General features: G+C 32.7%; 1 protein-coding gene across 2 annotated transcripts in view; it reads left to right on the top strand.

Moving 5' to 3' along the window:
• Positions 1-22,490, top strand: part of LOC127716604 (ubinuclein-1-like) — a 33,719-nt gene extending 11,229 nt beyond the window's left edge. The window contains exons 9-17 of one of the 2 annotated variants that reach the window (XM_052222842.1): positions 145-314; positions 2,675-2,732; positions 6,320-6,496; positions 10,244-10,387; positions 11,262-11,309; positions 11,889-13,507; positions 15,387-15,473; positions 16,719-16,778; positions 22,182-22,490. In XM_052222842.1, coding sequence (XP_052078802.1) covers positions 145-314; positions 2,675-2,732; positions 6,320-6,496; positions 10,244-10,387; positions 11,262-11,309; positions 11,889-13,507; positions 15,387-15,473; positions 16,719-16,778; positions 22,182-22,213 — 2,395 coding nt within the window. In that variant the 3' untranslated portion in view covers positions 22,214-22,490. The remainder of the gene's footprint in view (positions 1-144; positions 315-2,674; positions 2,733-6,319; positions 6,497-10,243; positions 10,388-11,261; positions 11,310-11,888; positions 13,508-15,386; positions 15,474-16,718; positions 16,779-22,181) is intronic. The other variant, XM_052222843.1, reaches the window with a different exon arrangement.
• Positions 22,491-26,085: the final 3,595 nt, after the last annotated feature.

Raw genomic sequence — 26,085 nt, 5'->3', positions numbered from 1 at the left:
TTGCATTTCTGATTTTGATAGTATTTTTTGTATGGAGTATTACCTGAAGTCATAATAACTTATATTGTATTTTGGTCCATTACTCACCGTCGCTAAAATAGAAAAAAATTCAAATATTTATCAGCTTTTACAAATCTTTTACAGAATTGAACTGACAACAAGACAGTTACCATGCAGTCAGAGATCAGTTATATTTGGACATTTAGCCTGGTTCCTACCTTGTACCAAAGATACATTACTAAAGAGAGCAAAGAAACTGAGGTTAGATAGACAAGAGGATCAGCTGAAAGGACCGTTACAGAAACTTAAAGATGGTAATCATAATATTATGACTATCTATTCTGGATTTATGATTTTCCAGTACTATTTTTCATGGAATTTGTGAGATAAGGTGAAACAAGAATTTTAGTATTTAATAAATTACAAATTGTGTATAGACTTTAAAACTAATATGTGTTAAATCTATGAAATAGTGAAATCCAAAAAAATTACATTTGTTTCCTAAATCATCTGGCTTTCTGGTATCCACAAAAATTTTTACCAAAGAAAAAAAAAAAATTAACATTTGTTTACTGAAAAATCTGATGGAAACTTACTATTTCCTTAAATTGCATGAAATAAATTATTTGTGCTGCAAAATAGCAATTGAGCAGTGGAAATATCAGGGGTTAAAATTAGTGGTGGTCCAAGGTCCGTGACCTTCCACTGTTGCAATCGGACTTTCGTTTTGGTTATTAGGTACGCCCGACGGACCTTCGATTTGTTCGATTTGAAACTCAAAATAAATAAAAATTAATTTTGCCGACCTTTTTAACCATCAGTATTGTCATTTCAAAGCCATATTATTATTGAAATTGAGATAATAAAATGTTTCATCCCTGACCTTGCCAACGAGTGATAAAAGTTATTTTTAACTTAGTATTTCTTGGAAACACAAGGTTATAAATAGTTGCGAGAAATCACGTGACAAATCATTTAGACATTTGCGAAAAACAAAATGAGTCTGTTTTGCTTTGGTGATACGTCTTCCAAGAGAAAGCCCGAGATGATGAACGGTCTTTAACGTCTTCCTTGGCAACATAATGAAAGAAATTAAATGAAAATCATCACTAAAGACCAACACAATGATCGTGAACGGGAACGGAAATTTGATTTAAGCCCCACTGAAAAATTAAAAGACCGTGGGTAGATTTTGATGACGGTTTTCATCTAAAATGGAAGTGGCCGTGTTCAGTCTTAATATGTTTGGTACTATATGGTTGCCTGGCAATATATTTGTAAAGAAGTAGGTCCGGTAAGACCCCTTTTTGGCCCCAAAATACAGCGTTTTACAAATTTGTTGAAAATGTAAACTTTTAGCTTTTTATTTGAAAGTAAGAATTCTTTTGTTATATAAATATGGGCTGTTTTTGACAGTACAATGGACATGCATCAGGTACTAGCATCATTATTTCATGCAGAATTACTGAAATCTTCACAATTTTAGCATTTGTGTTAATTTTAAGACGGTTTTTATCTAAAATGGAAGTGGCTGTGTTCAGTCTTAATATTTAGATATATGTTGTATTTATTGATATTACATAACATATATAAATGTTAAGACTGAACACGAATGCGGCCACTTCCATTTTAGAACAAAACCATCTGAAAAGTGAAATTTTATGGCATATATTATAGATTTTTCATATTTAAGCATGAATTTGAGCCTCTTTGATGACCAAAACAGTTAAAATCTTTAACATAAACTAATTGAATCGACTGAAGTAGACACTTAATTGTATAAAAAATGACAAAAATATTTCATCAGATGTACTTCAAATTTTAGTCCATAATTAGCCCTTATCGGACCTTCTCCATTAAAAAAAACTTTACATGCAGTTAAAATATGATGAAACAATCTAACCTAACACCAGAAGCACATACGTTTTGTATCTTAATGAGTTATGAAATAATTCATGTAAAAGTATTACCTGGGATTTGGGTTGTGGACCTTTCAGTTCGGAGTGTCAACGGTCCTGGACCTTCCAGTACCAAATGTTAATTTGAACCCCTGAAATATAAAGGTGGTACAACTTGTGTGATATTAAGATGCTGTCTATCTAAATCATTGTTTGGGAAGTTAACAATATGATTCTATAGCTCTTTATTGATGGTTACTGTAAATTCAAAAATTATTGTGAGGTTTTTTAATGCGAATAATGTGACTGAACGAGTATCGCAATAATAAAAACTGGCATTCTGATATCGGATCCATATAACTGTATGCAGATTTCAAAGAAATCACAATAATTAAACTCGCATTTTTGTCCATTCTTCAAAATTCACAATAATAAATGCATGCAATAATTTCTGAATTTACAGTATACAAAAGATAACAGTTCCAAATTTTCAAGATATCCATTTCAAATATAAAATGATCTGAACTTTTTCTTAGTTTATATCTTTATAGGAGTGAGTTAGAAATATTGACTTTCAATGTATATTGAATATATTCATTGTTGGATTTGGCTTTTGGGTCAATTTCTGTCAGGTAACTAATTAGCTGTACAAAGTAATGTTATTTATGAATAAATGTATTGCTTAAATGAGAATGCTACCCAATGATTTAATAAATCAAGACATTCCATTTCCTATTTAAAAATTTTTTTTTTTTAATATAAACTTGATTTTTCAGCTATTGCAATTGTTATGCAAGCACAACAAGAGAAACATGATGCAGAATTTCAGATTTGGTAATTATACTTGTATTTTGCCCTTCTTTGTTCAATCTCACATGAATTACATTTTGTTCTCATCAATCTATATATATATATGACTTGTTGCTAACTCAGCAATTCAGCAATCTTTGTCTTAGTTGTCTCTTTTACAAGTTATGTATTTATGTATAATACATCATAGAAAAATGAATAGTGGAATCTGAACAAAAAATCAAACCATGCCTTTGAGAATCTTTTAAGGATTATTTTACATATTAATGTCAGTTGAATGTTTTGTCTAATTAGAAATTCTTGTCTATTATACATATATGATATATATTTATATATGTAACACTCCCAAACGTGTCCATCCGCCCAAACGTGTCCGTAAAATCATAAAACGCCCAAACGTGTCCGTAAAATCATAAAACGCCCAAACGTGTCTGATTTCACATCCCCCAAACGTGTCCGATAATTGTTTTTCGCCAAAACGTTTCCACTTTAAAACACAAGAACGTCTCAAAACTTTTAGCGCTATTATGTCCTCATTGGTGTCAATAACGTTTACAGCAATTCATTCTACGATTGAAGATGTTGGAATCCTAAAAAAAGATTAAAGCCGCATTCAAAGGACATAAATGCTGAAGTTTTTTGGGCACAATTACTGGCAATTAAAAAAGGAACAGAGTTGAAAGAAGAACATCCAAAATTTATTAGCACTTATTTATTCAATGCTGGTTGTTCATATTTAGCATAATTGCAAGTTTGATTTGCAACATATAAATTAACTCTTTACTGTTGATTGCTTAATGTCCAGTGACAAATATTACATGCATGTTTAGAGCGAACATAAACAAATTGCAATTAATTAGTTTTGTACAGTTAAATTCATTGTTTACTAGGTGAATTCTTTTGTACCAATATACTCCGGTGATGTCTAACTACATGCATATTAATGATGTTTGAGAATATTGCACTGATTTTTAGCTCACCTGGCCCAAAGGGCCAAGTGAGCTTTTCTCATCACTTGGCGTCCGTCGTCCATCGTCGTCGTCGTCCATAACTTTTACAAAAATCTTCTCCTCTGAAACTACTGGGCCAAATTTGACCAAACTTGGCCACAATCATCATTGGGTATCTAGTTTAAAAAATGTGTCCGGTGACCCGGACAACCAACCAAGATGGCCGCCATGGCTAAAAATAGAACATAGGAGTAAAATGTCGATTTTGGCTTATATCTCAGAAACCAAAGCATTTAGAGCAAATCTGACATGGGTTAAATCGTTTATCAGGTCAAGATCTATCTGCCCTGAAATTTTCAGATGAATCGGACAACCCGTTGTTGGGTTGCTGCCCCTGAATTGGTAATTTTAAGGAAATTTTGCCGTTTTTGGTTATTATCTTGAATATTATTATAGATAGAGATAAACTGTAAACAGCAATAATGTTCAGCAAAGTAAGATCTACAAATAAGTCAACTTGACCAAAATGGTCAGTTGACCCCTTAAGGAGTTATTGCCCTTTATAGTCAATTTTTAACCATTTTTCGTAAATATTTGTAATCTTTTACAAAAATCTTCTCCTCTGAAACTACTAAGACAAATTTAACCAAACTTGTCCACAATCATCATTAGGGTATCTAGTTTAAAAAATGTGTCCGATGACCCCGCCCGCGAACCAAGATGGCTGACATGGCTAAAAAATAGTACATAGGGTAAAATGCAGTTTTTGGCTCATATCTCTGAAACCAAAGCATTTAGAGCAAATCTGATGAGGATAAAATTGTTCATGAGGTCAAGATCTATCTGCCCTGAAATTTTCAGACTAATCAATCAGGCAACACGTTGTTGGGTTGCTGCCCCTGAATTGGTAATTTTAAGAAAATTTTGCAGCTTTTGGTTATTATCTTGAATATTATTATAGATAGAGATAAACTGTGAACAGCAATAATGTACAGCAAAGTTAGATCTACAAATAAGTCAACATGACCAAAACTGTCAATTGACCCCTTAAGAAGTTATTGCCCTTTATAGTCAATTTTTTACAATTTTCATAAATTTTGTAAATTTTTGTAAATTTTTACAAAATATTTTCCACTGTAACTACCGGGTCAAGTTCATTATTGATAGAGATAATAGTAAGGAGCAAGAATGTTCAGTAAAGTAAGATCTACAAACACATCACCATCACCAAAACACAATTTTGTCATGAATCCATCTGTGTCCTTTGTTTAATATGCACATAGACCAAGGTGAGCGACACAGGCTCTTTAGAGCCTCTAGTTTTTATCAGCTCTTCAAAGTATGTACTGGGATTAAGTTTTTGGGTTCGAGCATCAATAAAGAGACATAAGCAAGAGGAATAAATGTGCATGTATCATTAGTATCCCTGATACCAACCTTATAATTCATAACCGAAAGTAATTTTGAATATGCATCCTCCTTTTAACTGTCACATTACGTTAAATCAATAGTGAAAGAGGTAATAATCAAATAGGAAAAGTAAAAGATTAACTGATTGTTGCTTGTGGCAATTATTTCATGCATATCTAAAACAATAAATTGATTGATTTTTGGTTGCTAAACATCCAGTGGCAAATATTTCATGCATATTCAGGACTATAACATATTAACAATAAATACATTAGGTTGGTCTATCTCTTCCTTTACAAGATTTCAGATTAAACATCCCCATTCTGACTGAACGTGTATTAAAAGGAGTCTATGTTAAAAGAAAAACAATAATAAAATTATATATTTAATATTTGTGGACATTTTATTGTTACTTGAAGGCCAAAAATTAACTTAATTAAATTGAGCTTTCATAAAAAGAAGCCTTTAGGCTGTATATGGACACGTTTAGGGGAATGTACATGTTTGGGCGTTCTTAAAAATGACACGTTTTGGCGCCCTTTAGCACCTAGACATGTTTTGCAGTTCAGTGACGTAATATGGACACGTTTGGGGGGGAATCGGACACGTTCCTGAGTGTTACATATATAAAAAGTGCAGGATAAAAGACACTTGTGTTTCAAGATAAGAGAGAAAATACTCCTGCTATAAATAAAAACATGATACTGTGAATATATTTACTTATGTTGGTACCAATTTTGCTTGGATCTTGGAATAATTGCATTTTTTGTAGATTCATGATTTCATGGTTTCATTCTGTGTAAAAGCCCATAGAATATTTTCGTTTGATGAACAGTTAAATTGGTGGTTCACTTGTACCATTGAAATCCACGAAAATCAATACCCAATAGACAAAACAACAGTAGATTAACGTGCTCATAGACAAATAGAATAAAATACTTTAAATATTTAAATGAATGTCTACTAGTGACATAAAAATGCTGCTCAACTACCCAGAATGCTTCAAGGTCAACATTTCTGAAAGGCCCCCCAACACCTTGAAGGAAGTTCATTTGACCTTCAATGAAACTTGGCTCAATTTCAAAGGCATGCTTTTGAAATCTAAAAGTCACCATATTACTTCATATACATGTATGTCCAATAATTCTGTAAAAAAAACATAGTTCAAAATGAATTTTTTCTAGATATACAATGTGGTTCTGTTATTTTTATTTTTTTTTTCATTTAAAATTTTCTGCCATTTTTTAACAGGAAACAGAAGCAGGCAGAAAATGATGCCAACAAACCAGAGGAGAACAAACCAGAGGGTAAAGATGGTGATACTGAGGATTCTGAAGAGGAAGGAGAAAAAACAAATACAAACCAGGAACCCACTAAGAAAAAAGTGGCAGCACCAAAGAAAAAATTTGAATGGAATGAAAATCTTAGGTATTTATATTACTGTGTTACCAGACAATGAAGCTATTGTGACTCAAAGGGGTCATTTCTGTCGTTTTCTACAAATCTCCAAACGTGGTTTCACAATGTTTACACACTATAATATAAACTACTCTTTAAATGGCTCTAAACAAAAGCAAAGTTTAACATTAATGTATTTTAATTTATAAGTTTCAAAATTACGCCTCTTGATTAAGTAGGTAATGATTTAATTTGAACTTTCCTATTGATAAGGAGTTTGATTTTTGAAAAAGTTACATGTTAGAAACTACTTTACCCTAGACAAGGTCTCTTATGACAAGTTTTATGTGTCATACCTCAGATAATTCCCCTTATTTGAACCATAAACCACATTATGAGAACCCCATCTATTGAGGGGCATTTTAATTTTAAACGCAATTTTATTTTTATTTTTTAAACAGATGGAAGCGTATGAATGAAATAAGAAATGTTGAGGACAGATACAGCTATTTGTAGTGAAAATAAATGAAATTATTTCAAATTTACATTCTGTATTTACATCTTTTAAAAGAAAGTTTATGATTCATAATATGTATAAACCAAAGGTGACAGGTAAACATAAATTTAAAAGGTAGCAACCAATCAACAAACAACATAATAAAAAATGTGAAGCCAACAATTGTCTTAATAATAGACAAGTATTTGTACCATTTGTCAAGCTCTAAAATAACATTAAGTCTCGAAAAACTGTAAATGATTTTAGATATGATTACCCTAGATCCCTGTTCTTACTTTGACGTATCACAATCTGAGCTTGGATTTGGATAAAAATATTATGGTAATTTTGAATACGGTAAATTCAAAAATTATTGCATGCACTGAGTAATGGTAAAAATGTGAGACTTTATGAATGGGATTGCAAAAAAAAAATTTAGTGAAGGAAAATCACAACGGAAAATATGAATGCAAGTTTTTGTTATTGCAAACCTTATACTGTCATGCTTTTTTCATTTATAAAATTTACAATATTCTTATCTTTTAAGTATACTAATGTAGTTTGTCTCTGGTAATTTATGACAGTAACAGGAGTAGTCCTGAACATTCTAAACACTATCTCTTTAAATTAAAAATTAAAATTGGCGTCGTCGTCGTCGTCGTCCGAAGACACATTGGTTTTCGCACTCTAACTTTAGTTTAAGTGAATGGATCTCTATGAAATTTTACCATAAGGTTTAATACCACAAAAGGAAGGTTGGGATTGATTTTGGGGGTTATGGTATCAACAGTTAAGGAATTAGGGGCCAAAAAGGGGCCAAAAATAAGCATTTTTGTAACTTCCAGACATAACTTGTGTGTTAGTGTATGGATCTCTCTGACATTGTACTACAAGGTTCCATATCACACAGGGAATGCTGGGATTGATTTTGGGGGGTAAGGTAATTGCCTCAAAATATTTGGAATTAGGGGCCAAAAAAGGGGCAAAAAACAAGCATTTATCTAGTTTAATGACAATAACTTGTGTGTAAGTATATGGATCTTTCTGAAATTGTACTACAAGGTTCCATATCACAAAAGGAAAGCTGGAATTGAGTTTGGGGGTAATTGCCCAAAACGTTTAGGAATAAGGGGCCAAAAATAAGCATTTTTCTAGTTTCCAGACAATAACTTGTGTTCAAGTGTATGGATCTCTTTAAAATTGTACCACAAGGTTCCATATCACACAGGGAATGCTGGGATTTATTTTGGGGGTAATTGCCTCAAAATATTAGGAATTAGGGGCCAAAAAAGGGGCAAAAAACAAGCATTTTTCTAGTTTCATGATAATAACTTGTGTGTAAGTGTATGGATCTTTCTGAAATTGTACTACAAGGTTCCATATCACAAAGGGAAAGCTGGAATTGAGTTTGGGGGTAATTGCCCAAAATGTTTAGGAATAAGGGGCCAAAAAAGGGCCAAAAATAAGCATTTTTCTAGTTTCCAGACAATAACTTGTGTTCAAGTGTATGGATCTCTCTGAAATTGTACTGCAAGGTACCATACCACAAAGGGAAGGCTGGGATTGAGCGTGGGGGTGATGAATCATAAGGGGGTTCAAAAAATTTGGGGGGGGGGATTTTTTTTTCCTTTTTTTTTCTTTTTTTAAAATTTTCCATTTTAAGTTGGTTATTTCTGTTTTATATTTAAAAGCAAATAATAATGATATGGAAGAAGATACACACCAAACAGGATGTGTAAATTATTATATAATAAGTATTGTGCAATAGCAAGAAATTTTCAATTGCATAGTATTGCACAATAGCAAGAAATCTTCAATTGCACAGTATTGCGCAATAGCAAGAAATCTTCAATTGCACAGTATTGTGCAATAGCAAGAAATATCCAATAGCACAATATTGCGCAATAGCAAGAAATTGTCAATTGTACAGTATTGCGCAATAGCAAGAAATATTCAATTGCACAGTATTGTGCAAAAGAAGATACTTCGTATAAATTGCTTATTTCTTGACCAATTTCAATGGGGTTTTATTCTTGAATTCTTGGGGTTCTTTAATATCCTGATTCTAACCGTATATTAAGTTTTTGGATTTTGGGCCCCGTTTTTAAATTGGTCCACATTGAGGTCCAAAGGGTCCAAAATTAAACTTTGTTTGATTTCATCAAAAATTGAATTATTGGGGTTCTTTGATATGCCGAATCTAACCGTGTATTTAGATTCTTAATTTTTGGTTCCGTTTTCAAATTGGTCTACATTAAGGTCCAAAGGGTCCAAAATTAAACTTAGTTTGATTTTAACAAAAATTGAATTCTTAGGGTTCTTTGATATGCTGAATCTAAACATGTATTTATATTTTTGATTATGGGCCCAGTTTTCAAGTTGGTCCAAATCGGGGTCCAAAATTAAACTTTGTTTGATTTCAACAAAAATTGAATATATGGGGTTCTTTGATATGCTGAATCTAACCATGTACTTAGATTTTTTATTTTTGGGCCCCATTATCAACTTTGTCCACATTGAGGTCAAAAGGGTCCAAAATAAACTTTGTTTGATTTCATCAAAAATTGAATTATTGGGGTTCTTTGATATGCCGAATCTAACCGTGTATTTAGATTCTTAATTTTTGGTTCCGTTTTCAAATTGGTCTACATTAAGGTCCAAAGGGTCCAAAATTAAACTTAGTTTGATTTTAACAAAAATTGAATTCTTAGGGTTCTTTGATATGCTGAATCTAAACATGTATTTATATTTTTGATTATGGGCCCAGTTTTCAAGTTGGTCCAAATCGGGGTCCAAAATTAAACTTTGTTTGATTTCAACAAAAATTGAATATATGGGGTTCTTTGATATGCTGAATCTAACCATGTACTTAGATTTTTTATTTTTGGGCCCCATTATCAACTTTGTCCACATTGAGGTCAAAAGGGTCCAAAATTAAACTTTGTTTGATTTCATCAAAAATTGAATTCTTGGGGTTCTTTGATGTGCTGAATCTAACCATGTATTTAGATTTTGGATATTGGCTCATAATAGGTGAATGTCCAATTTAAATTTTTTAAGTTCTTAGACCACATTCATTCTGTGTCAGAAACCTATGCTGTGTCAAATATTTAATCACAATCCAAATTCAGAGCTGTATCAAGCTTGAATGTTGTGTCCATACTTGCCCCAACTGTTCAGGGTTCGACCTCTGCGGTCTCATCAAGCTGCGCCCTGCGGAGCATTTTATTTACATTGATTTTCCTGCTGCTGTTGATATTACAATTGATTTTCTTTATTAGGGCATTGTTGTGTGATGTTGTTCGTGTTAAGATGAAGATCTATAATTACATGAAAACAAGAACACAAACAGCTGAGGAATACTTGAAGACATTTATTGAAAGAGAGGTTAAAATACTATGGCCAAAAGGATGGATGCAAACCAGGTAAAATACAAAAAAAAATAATCATAAACCTTCATAGTTAAATGGTTCTCATCCTCAACATGCATGAAACATTTGCTACTGGACTTAAAACAAACAACAATCCTCCAATCAATCAAAGTGAAATATTGCAATGGAAATGGCATGCTGGCCTTGAGTGTGGAAGGTCATGCATTACATCCCAAGTTTCATTACTAGTACCATAGACCTTAAAATTGATACTTGCTGATTCACTGCTAAGCATGCTGTATTTAAAACAAGTAGACAAGACTGAATGGCCTGGATTTTGAATGCTTTCAGGTAGACAAGATTGAATGGCCTGGATTTTGAATGCTTTCAGGTAGACAAGATTGAATGGCCTGGATTTTGAATGCTTTCAGGTAGTTGTAATTCATTTGATTGACTTAACCTTGTGACCTAGCATGTAATAAATATGGTTCTGTATATGTATTACAAATCATATCACATTAACATGCTCTGGTACACAATAAAGTTTTATGGTTATTTGCTGGATGTGTAACATCATACCATCAAAGATAAATGATTACAAGGGGTAAAAAGATTTAAAATATTTTTTTAAACACATATAGTTCATTGTTTCTGTGTTCAAAAAGACATATTCACTTCGAATAATCTTGTACTGAATACTGTTTCAGCTGTTGATTTGTTATTTGTTAAAAAAATAGAAATATGAAAACAATTTTATAATGTGATCTATTTATAGCTAAGAAGTGGTATATGCCGCTGCCAGTCAACACTATACAGTCATTGGATTGGTTCATCTAGTATTTACATAATCATTGTTATCAACTTGTGTCTTGTTAACACATATTTACACATATTGAATGCTATTATAATAAGAATGGTTTCATTTCAGTGTTCTATTCAAAGAAAGTAGACCAGGACATGTAGCCTGGACAAACCCGTAAGTATTTATCACCTCAGGTGCAGGAATTGATAGTAACCTTTTTAGAAAAAATCACTGATTATCAGAAAATGAGTAAAGACTTAAATATTCTGTAGGAAAAGCTAATTTAGGAAAAGCTTATTCCAAGTGTGCACAAAGCAATCAAGAAAAGATTCACATTAAAATAAAAAATTGTATGTCAAGGAAGATATGGCATACTCTGAGACAATATAAAAATAATAAGATGTGGTAGGATTACCAATGAGACTACTATCACCAGAGACCAAATGACATAGAGTAAGTAATTATAGGTCACTGTACGTCCTTCAACAAGGATTAAAAGTCTGATCCCTTTTGTTCAAAGCTAGTTAATACAGAATTTATTACTCAGATGTTAAATGAAAACGAATGTAAAATAATAGCCATAGTGGTAACAAGATTAGTGAACAATGTAGAAGGTTTTTGTTTATTTATATTTTGATGGGATTGATTGGTGAGTAACTGTTTTTATCACATCCACAATTGTTTTCTTCAGTTAATATATAGTTCCAATAACTGTCTTGAAAATTTGAAATAAGTGCTTAACATCTTTTTCAGACCAAAGATCAAGAAAGTGCCAGTGATAACCAAAACATCAAATTCTGCTGCCAACACACCAACCATGACAACTAAGCAAGGAATAACCCCATCAAGTGCCCCCCTAATGGTAACAAAACAGGGTGTTACCCCAGCTAGTGCACAAGGACTATCCCAGAAGCCTGTTTTTCCAGGAAGCACTCCAGTGAGACCACCAGGTTCAGGGGATGCTGGTAAAATCATTCCCACCTTATTAGATTATGCGAATGAGCAGTCATCTTCATTGGCAAAATCTGCAGCAGACAAGATGATGACAGGAAATAAAGAGAAAACAGGAAGTAGTGTTAGTGCTACATCACCTGGACTTTCACTACTGGCATCTTCGGCAGCATCTCAAAAATACATAGGTGATAGATCTTGGGATCATGTGGTTTCTGATATTTTAAGATCATCCCTAACATCTCCAACCTCAGGACAAAATACTACTAATAATATTAGCCATGTAGCCCAGCAGTCTGAAAATAAAAAGGATTCAACTTTTCTAGCACAATTTCAGAATTATGCATCTTCTGTGTTTCAACATCAGCTTGGGAAGGAAGAAAGCAAAACTTCACCAACAAAAGGTCACCAGCAACATGCTGTACAGTCATCACTACAGATAAAACCACAGGATGCTCATCAAATGGTTCAAAAGTTGAAAGCAGCACAGGCACCAAAGCAAACACCCACTCAAGCACATCAAAAGCAATCACCGACTCAAGCACATCAAAAACAATCACCGACTCAAGCACATCAAAAGCAAGTTACTAATGCCCAGTTAGCTTCGTATCTGACTCAGAAGGCTGCATCAGGGAACATTACATCATTGATAAATCAAGATGCATATAAACAATTTCTTGAAAGTCGAGAGAAACAACTTTCCCAAAGTCATCACGGAGATGGAAAACCAAAAACTGTTACTACTCAGCGAGTTAATAAACCAAAAACTATTGTAGTGCATTCTGGGACTTCTCTTCATGGAAGACCTGCAGTCACAAAATATTCTCCACCAAACATAGGAAATAATAGTTTAGATAGTGCTAAAAAACCAACTCTGGTGCGTTCAATATCTCAGGGTTCAGTGTCCATGCAAACAGGAAACCAAATTCAGGGACTAAGAATATCACCAACGTCAGCACACATATCAGCTCATCATGTCTCCCCCTTGGCATCCCCAGGGGGAGGACAAAGACAGTCACCCTCTAAATCTAGTGGCAGCTATCATAGTCCACATTCAGTTGCTAGTTTGACAAGTCCTTCAAAAGGGGAGGCAACTGCAACTAATTTATTACAAAGTCTGTTTGGTCAAATTGACCAGGCCCATGTACAACAGAAATCCCCGTCACCTTCTGGTGTTGTTAACCGTTCCACACCACCACAAGGTAAAACTAGTGCTTCTCCTATATGGAGTATGACTTCAATAGTGCAAACAAAACCTTCAAACACATCTCCTTCATCATATGCTCTACCAGGAATGCCTAAACCAGTTCCAGGGTACCAGAGTATAAAACTATCATCTTTCAATAAAGAAACAGGAGGAATACAACCACCACCACATTCTCCTACCATGAAATCACTGCTACACAACAACATACCTCAGGGTAAGTCTACAGTAAAATCACTGCTGCACAACAACATACCTCAATGTAAGTCTACAGTAAAATCACTGCTGCACAACAACATACCTCAGGGTAAGTCTACAGTAAAATCATTGCTACACAATAACATACCTCAGGGTAAGTCTACAGTAAAATCACTGCTGCACAACAACATACCTCAGGGTAAGTCTACAGTAAAATCATTGCTACACAACAACATACCTCAGGGTAAGTCTACAATAAAATCATTGCTACACAACAACATACCTCAGGGTAAGTCTACAATAAAATCACTGCTACACAACAGCATACCTCAGGGTAAGTCTACAGTAAAATCACTGCTGCACAACAACATACCTCAGGGTAGGTCTACAATAAAATCACTGCTACACAACAGCATACCTCAGGGTAAGTCTACAGTAAAATCACTGCTACACAATAGCATACCTCAGGGTAAGTCTACATTAAAATCACTGCTACTCAACAGCATACCTCAGGGTAAGTCTACAGTAAAATCACTGCTACACAACAACATACCTCAGGGTAAGTCTACAGTAAAATCACTGCTACACAACAGCATACCTCAGGGTAAGTCTACAGTAAAATCACTGCTACACAATAGCATACCTCAGGGTAAGTCTACAGTAAAATCAGTTACACAACAACATACCTCAGGGTAAGTCTACAGTAACACGAGTAAGATCACTGCTACACAACAGCATACCTCAGGGTAAGTATAGTAAAATCACTGCTACACAACAACATACCTCAGGGTAAGTCTACAGTAAAATCACTGCTACACAACAACATACCTCAGGGTAAGTCTACAGTAAAATCACTGCTACACAACAGTATTCCTCAGGGTAAGTCTACAGTAAAATCATTGCTACACAACAGCATACCTCAGGGTAAGTCTACAGTAAAATCACTGCTACACAACAGCATACCTCAGGGTAAGTCTACAGTAAAATCACTGCTACACAACAGCATACCTCAGGGTAAGTTTGTTTCATAGAACTGGTAAGCAACAGAAATGATGGTAGCATATTATCACAATATATCAATTTTTGTAATTTTTTTTGTCTGATAAGTCTGTGTATTTCATTGGCATAATATAAAATGAACAGTCTTGTTGGGCAAAGAAAATAACCAGTTAGGAATTTTGCTATATATTTGCGATTTAATATAATAATTCACCATGATTTTACTGAGTAGGGCATTTCAGTTTTCTACACCCACACCAAGAAAAACTCATTAGAACATTCTGAAGGTACCATCAGTAATATAAAAAAAACGGAGAGACAAGACATGAAAATAAAACCTTTATAAAACTTGTTAATACAAAACCCAATTAAAATGGCTTTAATACCATTATTACATGTAAAAAAGGATATAAAACTTGAAAAAAAAAAAATGTTTATGGTTATCTCATATGAAAATATGAAGATTTATACTGCAACTGTGTTATTTGCCAATCAAATTATATTGAATATTCATTTGTGATATTAAGTCACTGACTTGTTTGTGACAATGATAATGTGTTTCTGTAGGTTGGGGAAATTTTGTGTCGTCCATTTCAAACTCCTAATTGTTGATTTTTACCCAAAATATTTCATTTGTAAAATAAAAGGTTTTAAGTGTTGCAGTATAAAGATAAGAACAATATATTGTCTCCAAACATACATTTTATTTGTACTTAGCTTGAAAAATAAGTTATTCTCTGCAAAGCCTCGTATTCTACCAGTTTCTAAGCCATTCTATGATTTGATTTTGTATTTTTTTTTATTGGTGCCATATGTTTAGTATTATTAGAAATAAAAAAAACTCTTAAAAAAATTTAAAAAATTTGGATTTTTAAGACATGAAATGTTTCTTATTTTAGGCCTTGGTAACCATCCAGGTAATAATTATGTTCCAACAAGTCCTTTATTACAAGGACAACCAAACGCTAATTTACAGAGTCAAGCAGGTAATTATAGAAAACAATATATAAATATATAAATATAGTTACATTTCATATAGCACATTTATGTCAGTCAAAACATACCATTTATAACAACTGAAACACAACAAAGTCCAGCAGGTAATTATAGAAATCAGATATCCATCATTAATATATGTATGTAAAGTATACAGTAGGTTCTAGGTAGTATTTTTTATAAGTGCAGTCATCCAATAGTATTTTTACTTTGGACGCTTTATAAAATTCATGGGATTTCAAAAGTTTCCGTGAGTTTCAGTTGGAATAGGTAAATTAAAACAATCTTTCTATAGGCTTATATGCATAAATTGGCTAAACCACAAAATCAAGTATCCACAAAAATGCAATTTTTCTCATTCCACTAAAACTGGTACTCATGAAAATGAATGAATCTACGGTATATGAATTTTTAGAACTAGTACATAAATCAAGCAATAGAATTACTAGTTAATTCATAGTTTTAATATGAAGGTGTTGCAAAGCACAAAGTCATTAAGAGCTTTTACCTACAATTTGTGAATTTTATTAAGAATAATACATGTTGTAAATAATATTTCATAAAATGAGAGATGTTTAGAAAAACAATGTGAGTCATCGAAGGTACTTTCTTAGGACTCCTACAAAAGATACATTTGTACATACAGAATTTTACAGCTTATTTCATAAGAAATTCACTTTATTGCTCTACCTCCTACAGAATTTTAAAAGCCATGAAAGACTTGATTTTTTTTCTGGAACAACCAGAGTTGTATATCCTGATTGTGCTATTTACAAGGCAATTTTAAGGAATTTTTGTACAAATTTGCAGATATATTTATTGTTTCTTGAATTAAGAAATCTTAGTTTGAATTAACATACATTTTAGGAAGATTGATGGGGTTTATCCCTAACATGAATGGATTGTTCGAAATAACAATAAAATTACACTTATGTGGGTCTAACCATCCCTGCAAGTTAAATTTCCTAACAGTTCTCTTTTTAAAGCCATTGATACCTGGAAAAACAAGACATAACATTCATATATTAAACAATCTAGATGATGTTTATGATCAAACATACTGATGCAAGGTTATTGACATCTCTACTACAACTGGTACATTATCTTTGCATAGTATTAAGCCTTTTGCTTTATGGAAACCAAATGGTACATGACCGTAGAAAATATTTTATTAAATGTTTTTTAAACTGAAATTAAAGATGTGTTTATCTTATGTATATATGGTGATATTACAGGATTTTTCCCACCCTTTACCACACAACAATCAACTTATCCCTATGGAACTTACTATACAGGTAAAAGTCCCTGTGTGGTGTTGTGTAATAAGCATTGTATGTAAACTCTATAGTCTTTTTAGAGTAACTGTTCATGGTCAAGGTCATATTTCAATTATTTACTTCAGTATTCATCTTGTGTAAATGATTTATAAGAAAGTATATCCTAGTAATGAACTAACCATAACAGAAATTGATATATAATTTCCACCTTAGGCCATTATGGTATAAGAGATTTATGTTAAATGATGTGAAACCTGTTTACAAAATGGATATGCTTGATTCATAAACAGTTACTCTGTTAGGAACCCAATTTAGGACTCTATTAGTAACAATTGATTTTCAAACTTTTATATCATCACAAATAATCATGATTTATAGAGATGTTTCATTCAGACATACATACTACCATGGGAAGACTGAAAATTGTCAGAAACCTTCATTTCTCTGCAGTTTCATTCATCAGAAGAGTTTAGAGTCTTCCTTGAGTATTTTATGTTTTAATGAAGCAATCTTAGGTTGTGAGAATAATCTTGAGATGAATCACATTTTGTTTGATACATATATTTGTGTGTTTACGTCCTAAATTTGTATTCCAATCTCTTTATAATGTAGAGTTGCATGTAGTCCATATTTTGGTAAGATTGCATGTCTATCATTTTATTTTTATAGTCTAATGATTATTCTAATATGACGTTCTTCAAACCCGTTGAGTACACACCTGTGGTAAAATACGAATAAATTCAGCAATATCATAATTTGTTTGGGCTGATTAAATCTTACTCCCATGTCGTATGCTTTTAATGAATGAGTTACCCGAGGTCAGATGTTGTAAATGTCGTCATTGAACGATGACAAGAACCTATAAGCATTCTACGAAAAACTGAAAGTAGTCAAAACCTGAAAACATAAATAAATGATGATTAGAATTTGTCGAAAACCCATTTTCTTAAATAAAAGTAAGATAATCATTCAACTTCATCCAAACCTGTCTTAGTAAGTTATTGTCAATCTTTTAAGCATATCACTAATTCAGTTTTCTTCGTCTTTTACATCAATGATAATAGTGTGTTTAATATAGGAACAGCAAATATTTTCCATTACCTAGATCACTTGGATCAAATAGAATTGCCATCATTGTCCTATTAGAATAAAAATAATCCATGGGGGCTTGAATTTATATTGATTTCACCATGGGCTCGCCCTTTTTTGCCCATATTTTACCCCTCGCTATGACTCGAGGTAAAATATTTAGCATAAAGGGCCACCCGTGGTAAAATCAATATAATTTCAAGCCCCCATGAATTATTTCATAATTTTTATTTCGAACATCATATCTTTTGCATGGGCTATTAGAAGTTTCTATGCTCTTTGGGCTAAGTGTCAAAATTATGCTAGTTAAACATTCTTATCTGGATGTTTCTCTTTTAAGTTTCTATTCTTGCATAGATAATTATTTTGGTAAAAGGGCCTGATTTTATTGATACACTATTAATGTATATTTCAAGAAATGTAAGAATTTGCTTTGTCTTAGTGTACGGTTCACTCAATTGTTGTCAGATTGTAAAAGTATCACCAATGATGCTAAGATACTGTATTTTAGTAGCCATGTTTTGTATTGGAATTCTAACACAATCATTAATTGCTAATTTCTACACACAAGATTTTGTGGGAAATTCCATTTGGAACTACCATAATTTATAAGACAGCTCCATGTGCCTCTGTGTGTTTTGTTTTTGTTTTAAAAATTTAAATATGTTTTCCATGGTGATTCAAAGTTATGTAGAAATAACATATTTGGTGAATGCTTGAACCTTATACATATATGTGAAAGCCATACATATATAAAACAGGATAACCTGTCTATTGTAGCCTCTCGAGTACTTAAACAATAAAAACTCTTAAATATATATATATATTAGGGGCCAGCTGAAGGACACCTCCGGGTGCGGGAATTTCTCGCTGCATTGAAGACCTGTTGGTGACCTTCTGCTGTTGTCTGTTCTATGGTCGGGTTGTTGTCTCTTTGACACATTCCCCATTTCCATTCTCAATTTTATAATATATATTATATATGTGTAAAGCATCCATTAATAACCTAGGTTGACCAGTGTGTAAAAAAATTTATCTCAGAAAGAAACTTCTAGAACATTTGGATTTGTTTCATTTTATATAAAAAATACTTATCTCCATTTGATATACTCTAAAATACATTTGATTAGAAGGAGCCTGTTTCTCCTTATTCTTGTTGAATCACACGTATCAATACATTATTAATACTTGAATCTTCCAAGTCATAGTTGTTTTAATGTTTTAGTTATGTTTGATAGAAAAATGCAAATCAATGACTACTTATGAAAATCAGGTATTATGTGTTAAAAGTGAGAAGAAACTATTGCACACACTTATAAGTTGTCTCATTGGCAATCATACCACACTGTTTTATACTACTAGCATGACTAGATTGTATGGTATTTAATTGTATTGCTAGCATGGACATTGACCTGCACTAAGGGAACAATTGTATGAGTATTGAAAAATATTGCCTATTTTTGATTTGTAATAATTATAGTTGGTTTAGCTAAATCATGCAGTATCTATATAGATTACAGAGCATTCAGTTTAAGATAGAAATGTAAGAAAAAAATATTATTCATATGTCCATTGTCCTTGCTTTGATTTTTGTGTGTGTTTTGGTCTGTTTTTCAAATATTATAAGCAATAGGTCAACTATGTTTGGTATATGGATTCATTGGTTGTAAGTTTTACATGTCTGTCTGGCAGGTATCATCTGTCTTAACCTGATTTTCCTGGTTTATTGGTCAATGTCAAGTGTCAGTAGTTTGGTCTTCTTAGATACTATAAGCAATAGGTAAACTATATATGAAGTATGAAATGATTGTAAGGTGTATATGTCTGTCAGGTAGGGTTTATCTGACCTTGACCTCATAGTCAAGGATCATTGATAATGTTATGTTTATGTTATATTTGTAGTAAAACCTTTATCGTCATGGTCAGTAAAGTAGGTGAGAAGAAACTAAATTGTTCGTGTTAGATAGTGGTTTGTAATATATTTGATGAACCAACTTATGCTTTTTAGGATAACCTTCATTCAGATACACATTATACAAAGTTCCGAAGGCCTTTTATAAATATATTTCATGTATCATTAAAGAACTTTCAGAAAATGATATTGATCATGATTAGTATTTGTATGAGGCATTATATTATGGTTCTGAAATTAGAAATCTAAATATACCAAATACAGTGTGTGCACTCTTGTTGTGTATATATGGTACATGGTATATATATATATATAGAGAGAGAGAGAAAATATCATATGGCTTTTTCAATATCACACCTGTATCAACCCGAGACACCAATATAATCCCAAGAGCTCTGCTGGAAGGATTATGTTGGTTGAGGGTTGATACAGAGTGTGATATTGAAATAGCCATATCATATACACTTTATTATATACATGTACCTCAAATACAACTAATTTAGATGTTTTTTCACGTGACATGACGTAAAACATATATAAGGGGTTTGATAAAGCCCTTGTAACGGTGACTGATATCGATTTCGTGACATCATACAGATTAGGGGTTTGATAAAGCCTTTGCAACCGTGACTGATATCGATATCATCACCGATGGCTGATACAGCATGATTGCCATCGATTGTATTACACATACAATGTACTTGTATTTACTACTATGTATATAAATATATATATATATATATCCAGTTTATGACTTCTGAATTGACTTTTCTTTGGATTTATGATCACCTTTTCTTCTTTTGTCTATTTGTCACAACCTCTTTAATTTTCTTTATTAAATGTCACAGTATTTATTGATTAACTCTTGATTGAAGTGTGTCAGTAAATTTATTTTTCTCTAATTCTTAGCCGTTAATTCTTTCAACAACTGATTGAGTATCAGTTTGTGGTACATTTGATCTCATCTGTTCACTGGTCAAATGTAATGGTAATGTCAAATTTTCTTGCTTTCCTCTGAATTTGCTATTATGACATCGGGAACAAATGGGAACCATGCCTGATGACATCACATAGAAAGAAAGCATATTTTTGCAGATCATTGAAAAAGAAAGATAAAAGTTTGTCTTCATATTGTCTATAAATGATAAAGAGATTCCAATAAAAGAATCTTGTGCAATACGATATTATTCCTCTCTCGAAAATGTAAAAAAAAAAAAACTAAACATTTACAGAACCCAACAAGTCTTGTGATTAAATTTGAAAAATTTCTGTCTCTTTTGGAGAAATATTGTATCACACTTGATGGCCATGCAGTTGTAGAAACTATATGTGTTTGTAATTCTTGTGTATAAAAAGCAAATAGAAATATTTGAAAGTTGATACACAATAAGATCATGAAGATGGGTAGAATGCGTATAAATAAATATGTTACCATTGGCTAGTAAAGACTTGGTTCTAAAATATCAGACTAATCTATTCCACTGAAAGTAGATTTCCACTATTGGCTGTCTGGATTTGTTTATTTTGATTTGTTCATTGATTGGCTCTGGAATAGTTATTTCTGCTTTTATTTATTATACCCCACGCAACAAGTTGCGGAGGGTATAATGTTTTTGACCCGTCCATCTGTCTGTCCGTCCGTCAGTCCGTCAGTCCTGTTTCTTGTCATCGCAACTCCTCTCAAACCACACAACAGAAATTTCACGAAACCTTTTTAGATAATAAGGACATACTATGTAGTTGTGCATATCAACAGGAAATTACGTTTCAATTTTTTTTCCAGGAGTAACGCCCCTTTGTACTTATTTGCCCAATATACTACTGCAACCTTTTGTCATCGCAACTCCTCTCAAACCACACAACAGAATTTCATGAAACCTTTTCGGATAATAAGGACATACTACGTAGATGTGCATATCGACAGGAAATTACGATTCAATTTTTTTTCTAGGAGTTACGCCCCTTTGTACTTATTTGCCCAATATACTGCTGCAACCTTTTGTCATCACAACTCCTCTCAAACCACACAACAGAATTTCATGAAACTGTGTAGATAATAAGGACATACTATGTAGATGTGCATATTGACAGGAAATTATGATTCAATTTTTTTTTCTTACACTTATTTTATTTCTCCAATGACAATGTGGGGAAATGGGGTATGTGAGCACGCTCAATAAGGTTCTTTAATTATGAGAAAAATTAGTTCTGTGAGTGTAGCATATCAGGGATAAACAGTGCATTATTCCACTTTATAACACATTTCTGATTCATTTTCTGTATACTTAACTCATTTTTCCATCACTGACAATTTTACATGATGCTGATTAGGGACAGTAGAGTTATCAAATCATAAAAAAGATCCTGGAGTATTCTAATTAATTAATTAATCTAAGTAAATTTGTTGTTTTATTTTGCAGGTAAATCGTCAAATTCATCACATGGTTACTGAAAGAAGATTTGTTTACTAAATCCAACAGAAGACAGAATACACATGCCAGTTTTTTTATTGTGTTTGTAGCTATAGCGACACAGACATTAAATTAGGGCAGACATTAATTTTTGTAATTATAAAGTTTTTTTTTACTTAATTTAAATAATTTCATTTATCTTGAATATCATCTGGAATTTGTAATTAGGAAATGAAATTATTAATCTAAATTTTTGACACAGTCACTGTTATAAAATTACAATTATAAATTATTGTTAATAAAATATATAAATTGAAAGTTTTTGTTATGTCAAAAATATAACTAGAAGTTTTTAAAACCCTTTCCAGTGGCTCTTTGTCTGACATAGAATAGCTCCCAATTGATATATTACATCACATTAAACCTACACATATTTATCATGACTAGGAGGAAAACCTGAAAGGGAAGAAAGATGGCAAGTAAAATCTGGACGTATCACAACTTCCTTTTGAATTGATAGATGTTAAACCTCGTAATAAACTTTACTAGTGTATATAACAACCTTTCAGTCACTCATAAAAAAATAGGTTTTAAATGTTTGAAAAACTGATCTTTTTGGGAAAGTTGCATTCTCAAAAATGTTAACCCCTCATCCCATTTCGTTCCATCTTCGCTAGCCAAGGGTTACGATCCACTTCCTTCCTCTCCTCCCTTGGCGGATTGAGATAGAATTTCGGAGACACAAGGTAGTGATTTTCATTGGTTGCAGTTGAAACTCGCTGCATCCAATCAAAAAGCGTCTATAACATGATCGTGTAAATGTAGAAAGTGTATGTAAACAATTGGCACGTGCTTATTGTGCAACAAGTCTTTACATCCCTAAACACACGACTATATTTAGTGACAATTTGAATGTTTATAATCATTTAATAGAAGTTCCTGTGTATGTTTCTTGCACAAATGTATGAAAGTCAACGTATATTTTCGTTTCCTGCTTTACCAAGTGTGTAGAATCTAGACGCTACCGTGTTTTTACCTCCAAATTGAAGAGTTCAAGTGCTACCATTGGCCAAGAATAATGTATTCGGAATGGGCGTGACTTTAATCTACCGATAGATGGCACAACACTGTTATCACAAATGTTGGCTTAATCTGCCAAGGGTGGAGAGGAGGGAAGTGGATCGTAACCCTTGGCTAGCAAAGATGATCTCGTTCATATTTCTCCAAAAATAATATCAATGATTTAAGAAATTACTCTACAGCAAAGGAAAAGGTTGCACTTTAATGTATAGGAAATCAACCAGTTATGTAGGAAATTTGTTAAATGTAATTAGTGATAGTCCTAAACGACAAAAGGAGCTCAAGATTGCGGCTACATCATATGGAACATATCCACCATCATCTGCGACACAGATATTTCATAGGGGTCAACCAGATCATTGGAATTGGTAAAACATTCCATGAAATAACTTCAACTTTACCATTAAAAAACTTTGGTTTAATAACTTACTTGTCTTTTGAATGCAAGTCCAGTACCATGTAAAAATTTCTAGTGTACCTTAGCACACAACATCAAGTGATCTAATACATTAACAAGAATCGCCAAAAATATGAATGGAACACAGACCAGACCAACACTGGACACCTCTGAAAAAAATTACTGACACACAAACGACAAGGAACAACACACAGTCAAGATATATAGCTGGACCTAGTACAGGCACAAAATGTGGTTGGGTTAAACCAGTTTTACTCAAACACCTTTCCTTCAGATCATCAGAAGAAAGAACCTTTGTAATTAGTCCCCTACCGACAAAGTCGAAGGGGACTTTAGATTTGCACTCCGTCTGTTTGTCTGTCTGTCTGTTTGTCCATCTGTCAGTCCGGCAAATCAGTTTTCCACACTTTTTTTCTTCGTGCTTGAAGATATTGATTTGATATTTGGTATATTGTTTTATCATGACAAGTTACAGATCAAGTTCGAATTTTGTTCTGGTCTGATAATTTTGTGCAGAGTTATGGTCCTTGGACTTATAAAATTCACTCAAATATTCAGTTTACACATTTTTTTTTCGTCATGCTTGAAGATATTCATTTAATAATTTGTACATTGTTTTGTCATGACAAGTTACAGATCAAGTTTGAATATTGTTTGGGTCTGATGATTGTGTGCAGAGTTATGGTCCTTGGACTTAAAAAATTCACTCAAATAATCCGTTTTCCACACTTTTTTTCATCATGCTTGAAGATATATATTTGATAATTGGTATATAGTTTTATCATGACAAGTTACAGACCAAGTTCTTATTTTGTTCTGGTCTGATGATTTTTTGCAGAGTTATGGTCCTTGGACTTAGAAAATTCACTGAAGGATGTACACCTCTGAGGAGCCAAAAATTTCTAGAATTAAACTTTTTTTCTTTACTTGATTTTTGGGTTTATATGACTTTAAAAAGATAATTGGCGAAGAAAAAATCATATGCACTTCTTTTTTTGCTACGGCCATTTGAAAGTTCCGAATTCTGATGATTTTCCCATTTTTCATCAATTTTTACCCATTTTTGGGCTACAATCATGAAAAAAATCACAGTTTCACAATTAAACTTTTTTTCATACTTTCAATTAAGATGAAGTGGACCAATCTGAATAGATTTAACTTAAAAAAAAACTATAGGTAGGTGTTAATATAAGAAAGTTTTGTAAAATTTTGTTGCTTTTTAGTGTCAAATTTACCATGCTGTCAATTTTGTAAATGTGGGATTTTTCTCTTTTTTTTTTAAATAAAAAGCATATTAAAAGAATTAATTAAAAAAATTAAACACAAGTGAACCAATGCCTGGTAAATCTTCTGTCAGTAGATTCCATAAAGTATATTATTTCAATTTCTTTGTTATAAATGATTGAAAAAATACATATCTAAGAAATTTGAAAAGAAAAAAAATTATATCGGATGTACATGTTTCTGGTCAATTCATTTCTTGTACCCCTCACCCATTTTCTCAACATTTTGGCTAATGAGACTGACTTGATTGGTAATAAAATTTGAAAATTTTATTACTCAAAAACTACATATTGTAAATACACAATTTTTTCACAGAGTTATGTTTGATTATAATATTTTAAAAATTCTTTGTAATTTTCCACTTGTATCTCATGTTTTGGAAACAATTCCAGAACGAGATTTCAACGTGACTGAAACATCAGATGAATACATTCTTAAATAATCAGTTTTCCACACTCTGTCATCATGCTTGAAGATTGTTATATAGTTTACATCATGACAAGTCATAGATCAAGTTAGCATATTGTTCCAGTACAATTAATTTTTAAACGGTAGGGGACTATGTATTGCCATGCAATACTCTCAGAATGCTTGTTGAATTAGAAATAGAATAGAGAATGGAAACGGGGAATGAGTCAACAACCCAACCAAAGAGCTAAAAACAGCCCAAGGCCACCAATTGGCTACAATGCAGTAAAAAATCCTGCACCCAGAGGCAGGTATACCAATCCTGTAGCCCTAAAATTGAAGGATATTATGACATATTGTATGAATTTCAAGTAGTCATTTTTTTTATGCCCCCGATGTAGCGGAGGGAGCATTAGGTTTTACCCTTGTCCGTCTGTACGTCCCTACGTACCAAAATTGGTTTCTGTTCTTTAACTTTAGTTTGTCTCAACCAAATACTATGAAACTTAAACGCAATGCTGATTACCACTAAACACAAATCGAGTTTGAATTTGGGTGGCGTCACTTTTACTGTTCTAGAGTAATACCCTTTACAAATGGAAAAATTGCTGAATTTTTTGTTTCCGTTCTCTAACTTTAGTTTGCCTCAACCAAATTTAACGATACTTATGCACAATGCTTATTACCATAAAACACAGATTGAGTTTGAATTTTGGTGACGTC

Source organism: Mytilus californianus, unplaced genomic scaffold (assembly GCF_021869535.1).
Source record: "Mytilus californianus isolate M0D057914Y unplaced genomic scaffold, xbMytCali1.0.p SCAF_9, whole genome shotgun sequence".
Taxonomy (NCBI): Eukaryota; Metazoa; Mollusca; class Bivalvia; order Mytilida; family Mytilidae; genus Mytilus; species Mytilus californianus.
The sequence above is the reverse complement of the archived record's forward strand: the minus strand, read 5'-3'. Positions and strand labels throughout refer to the sequence as shown.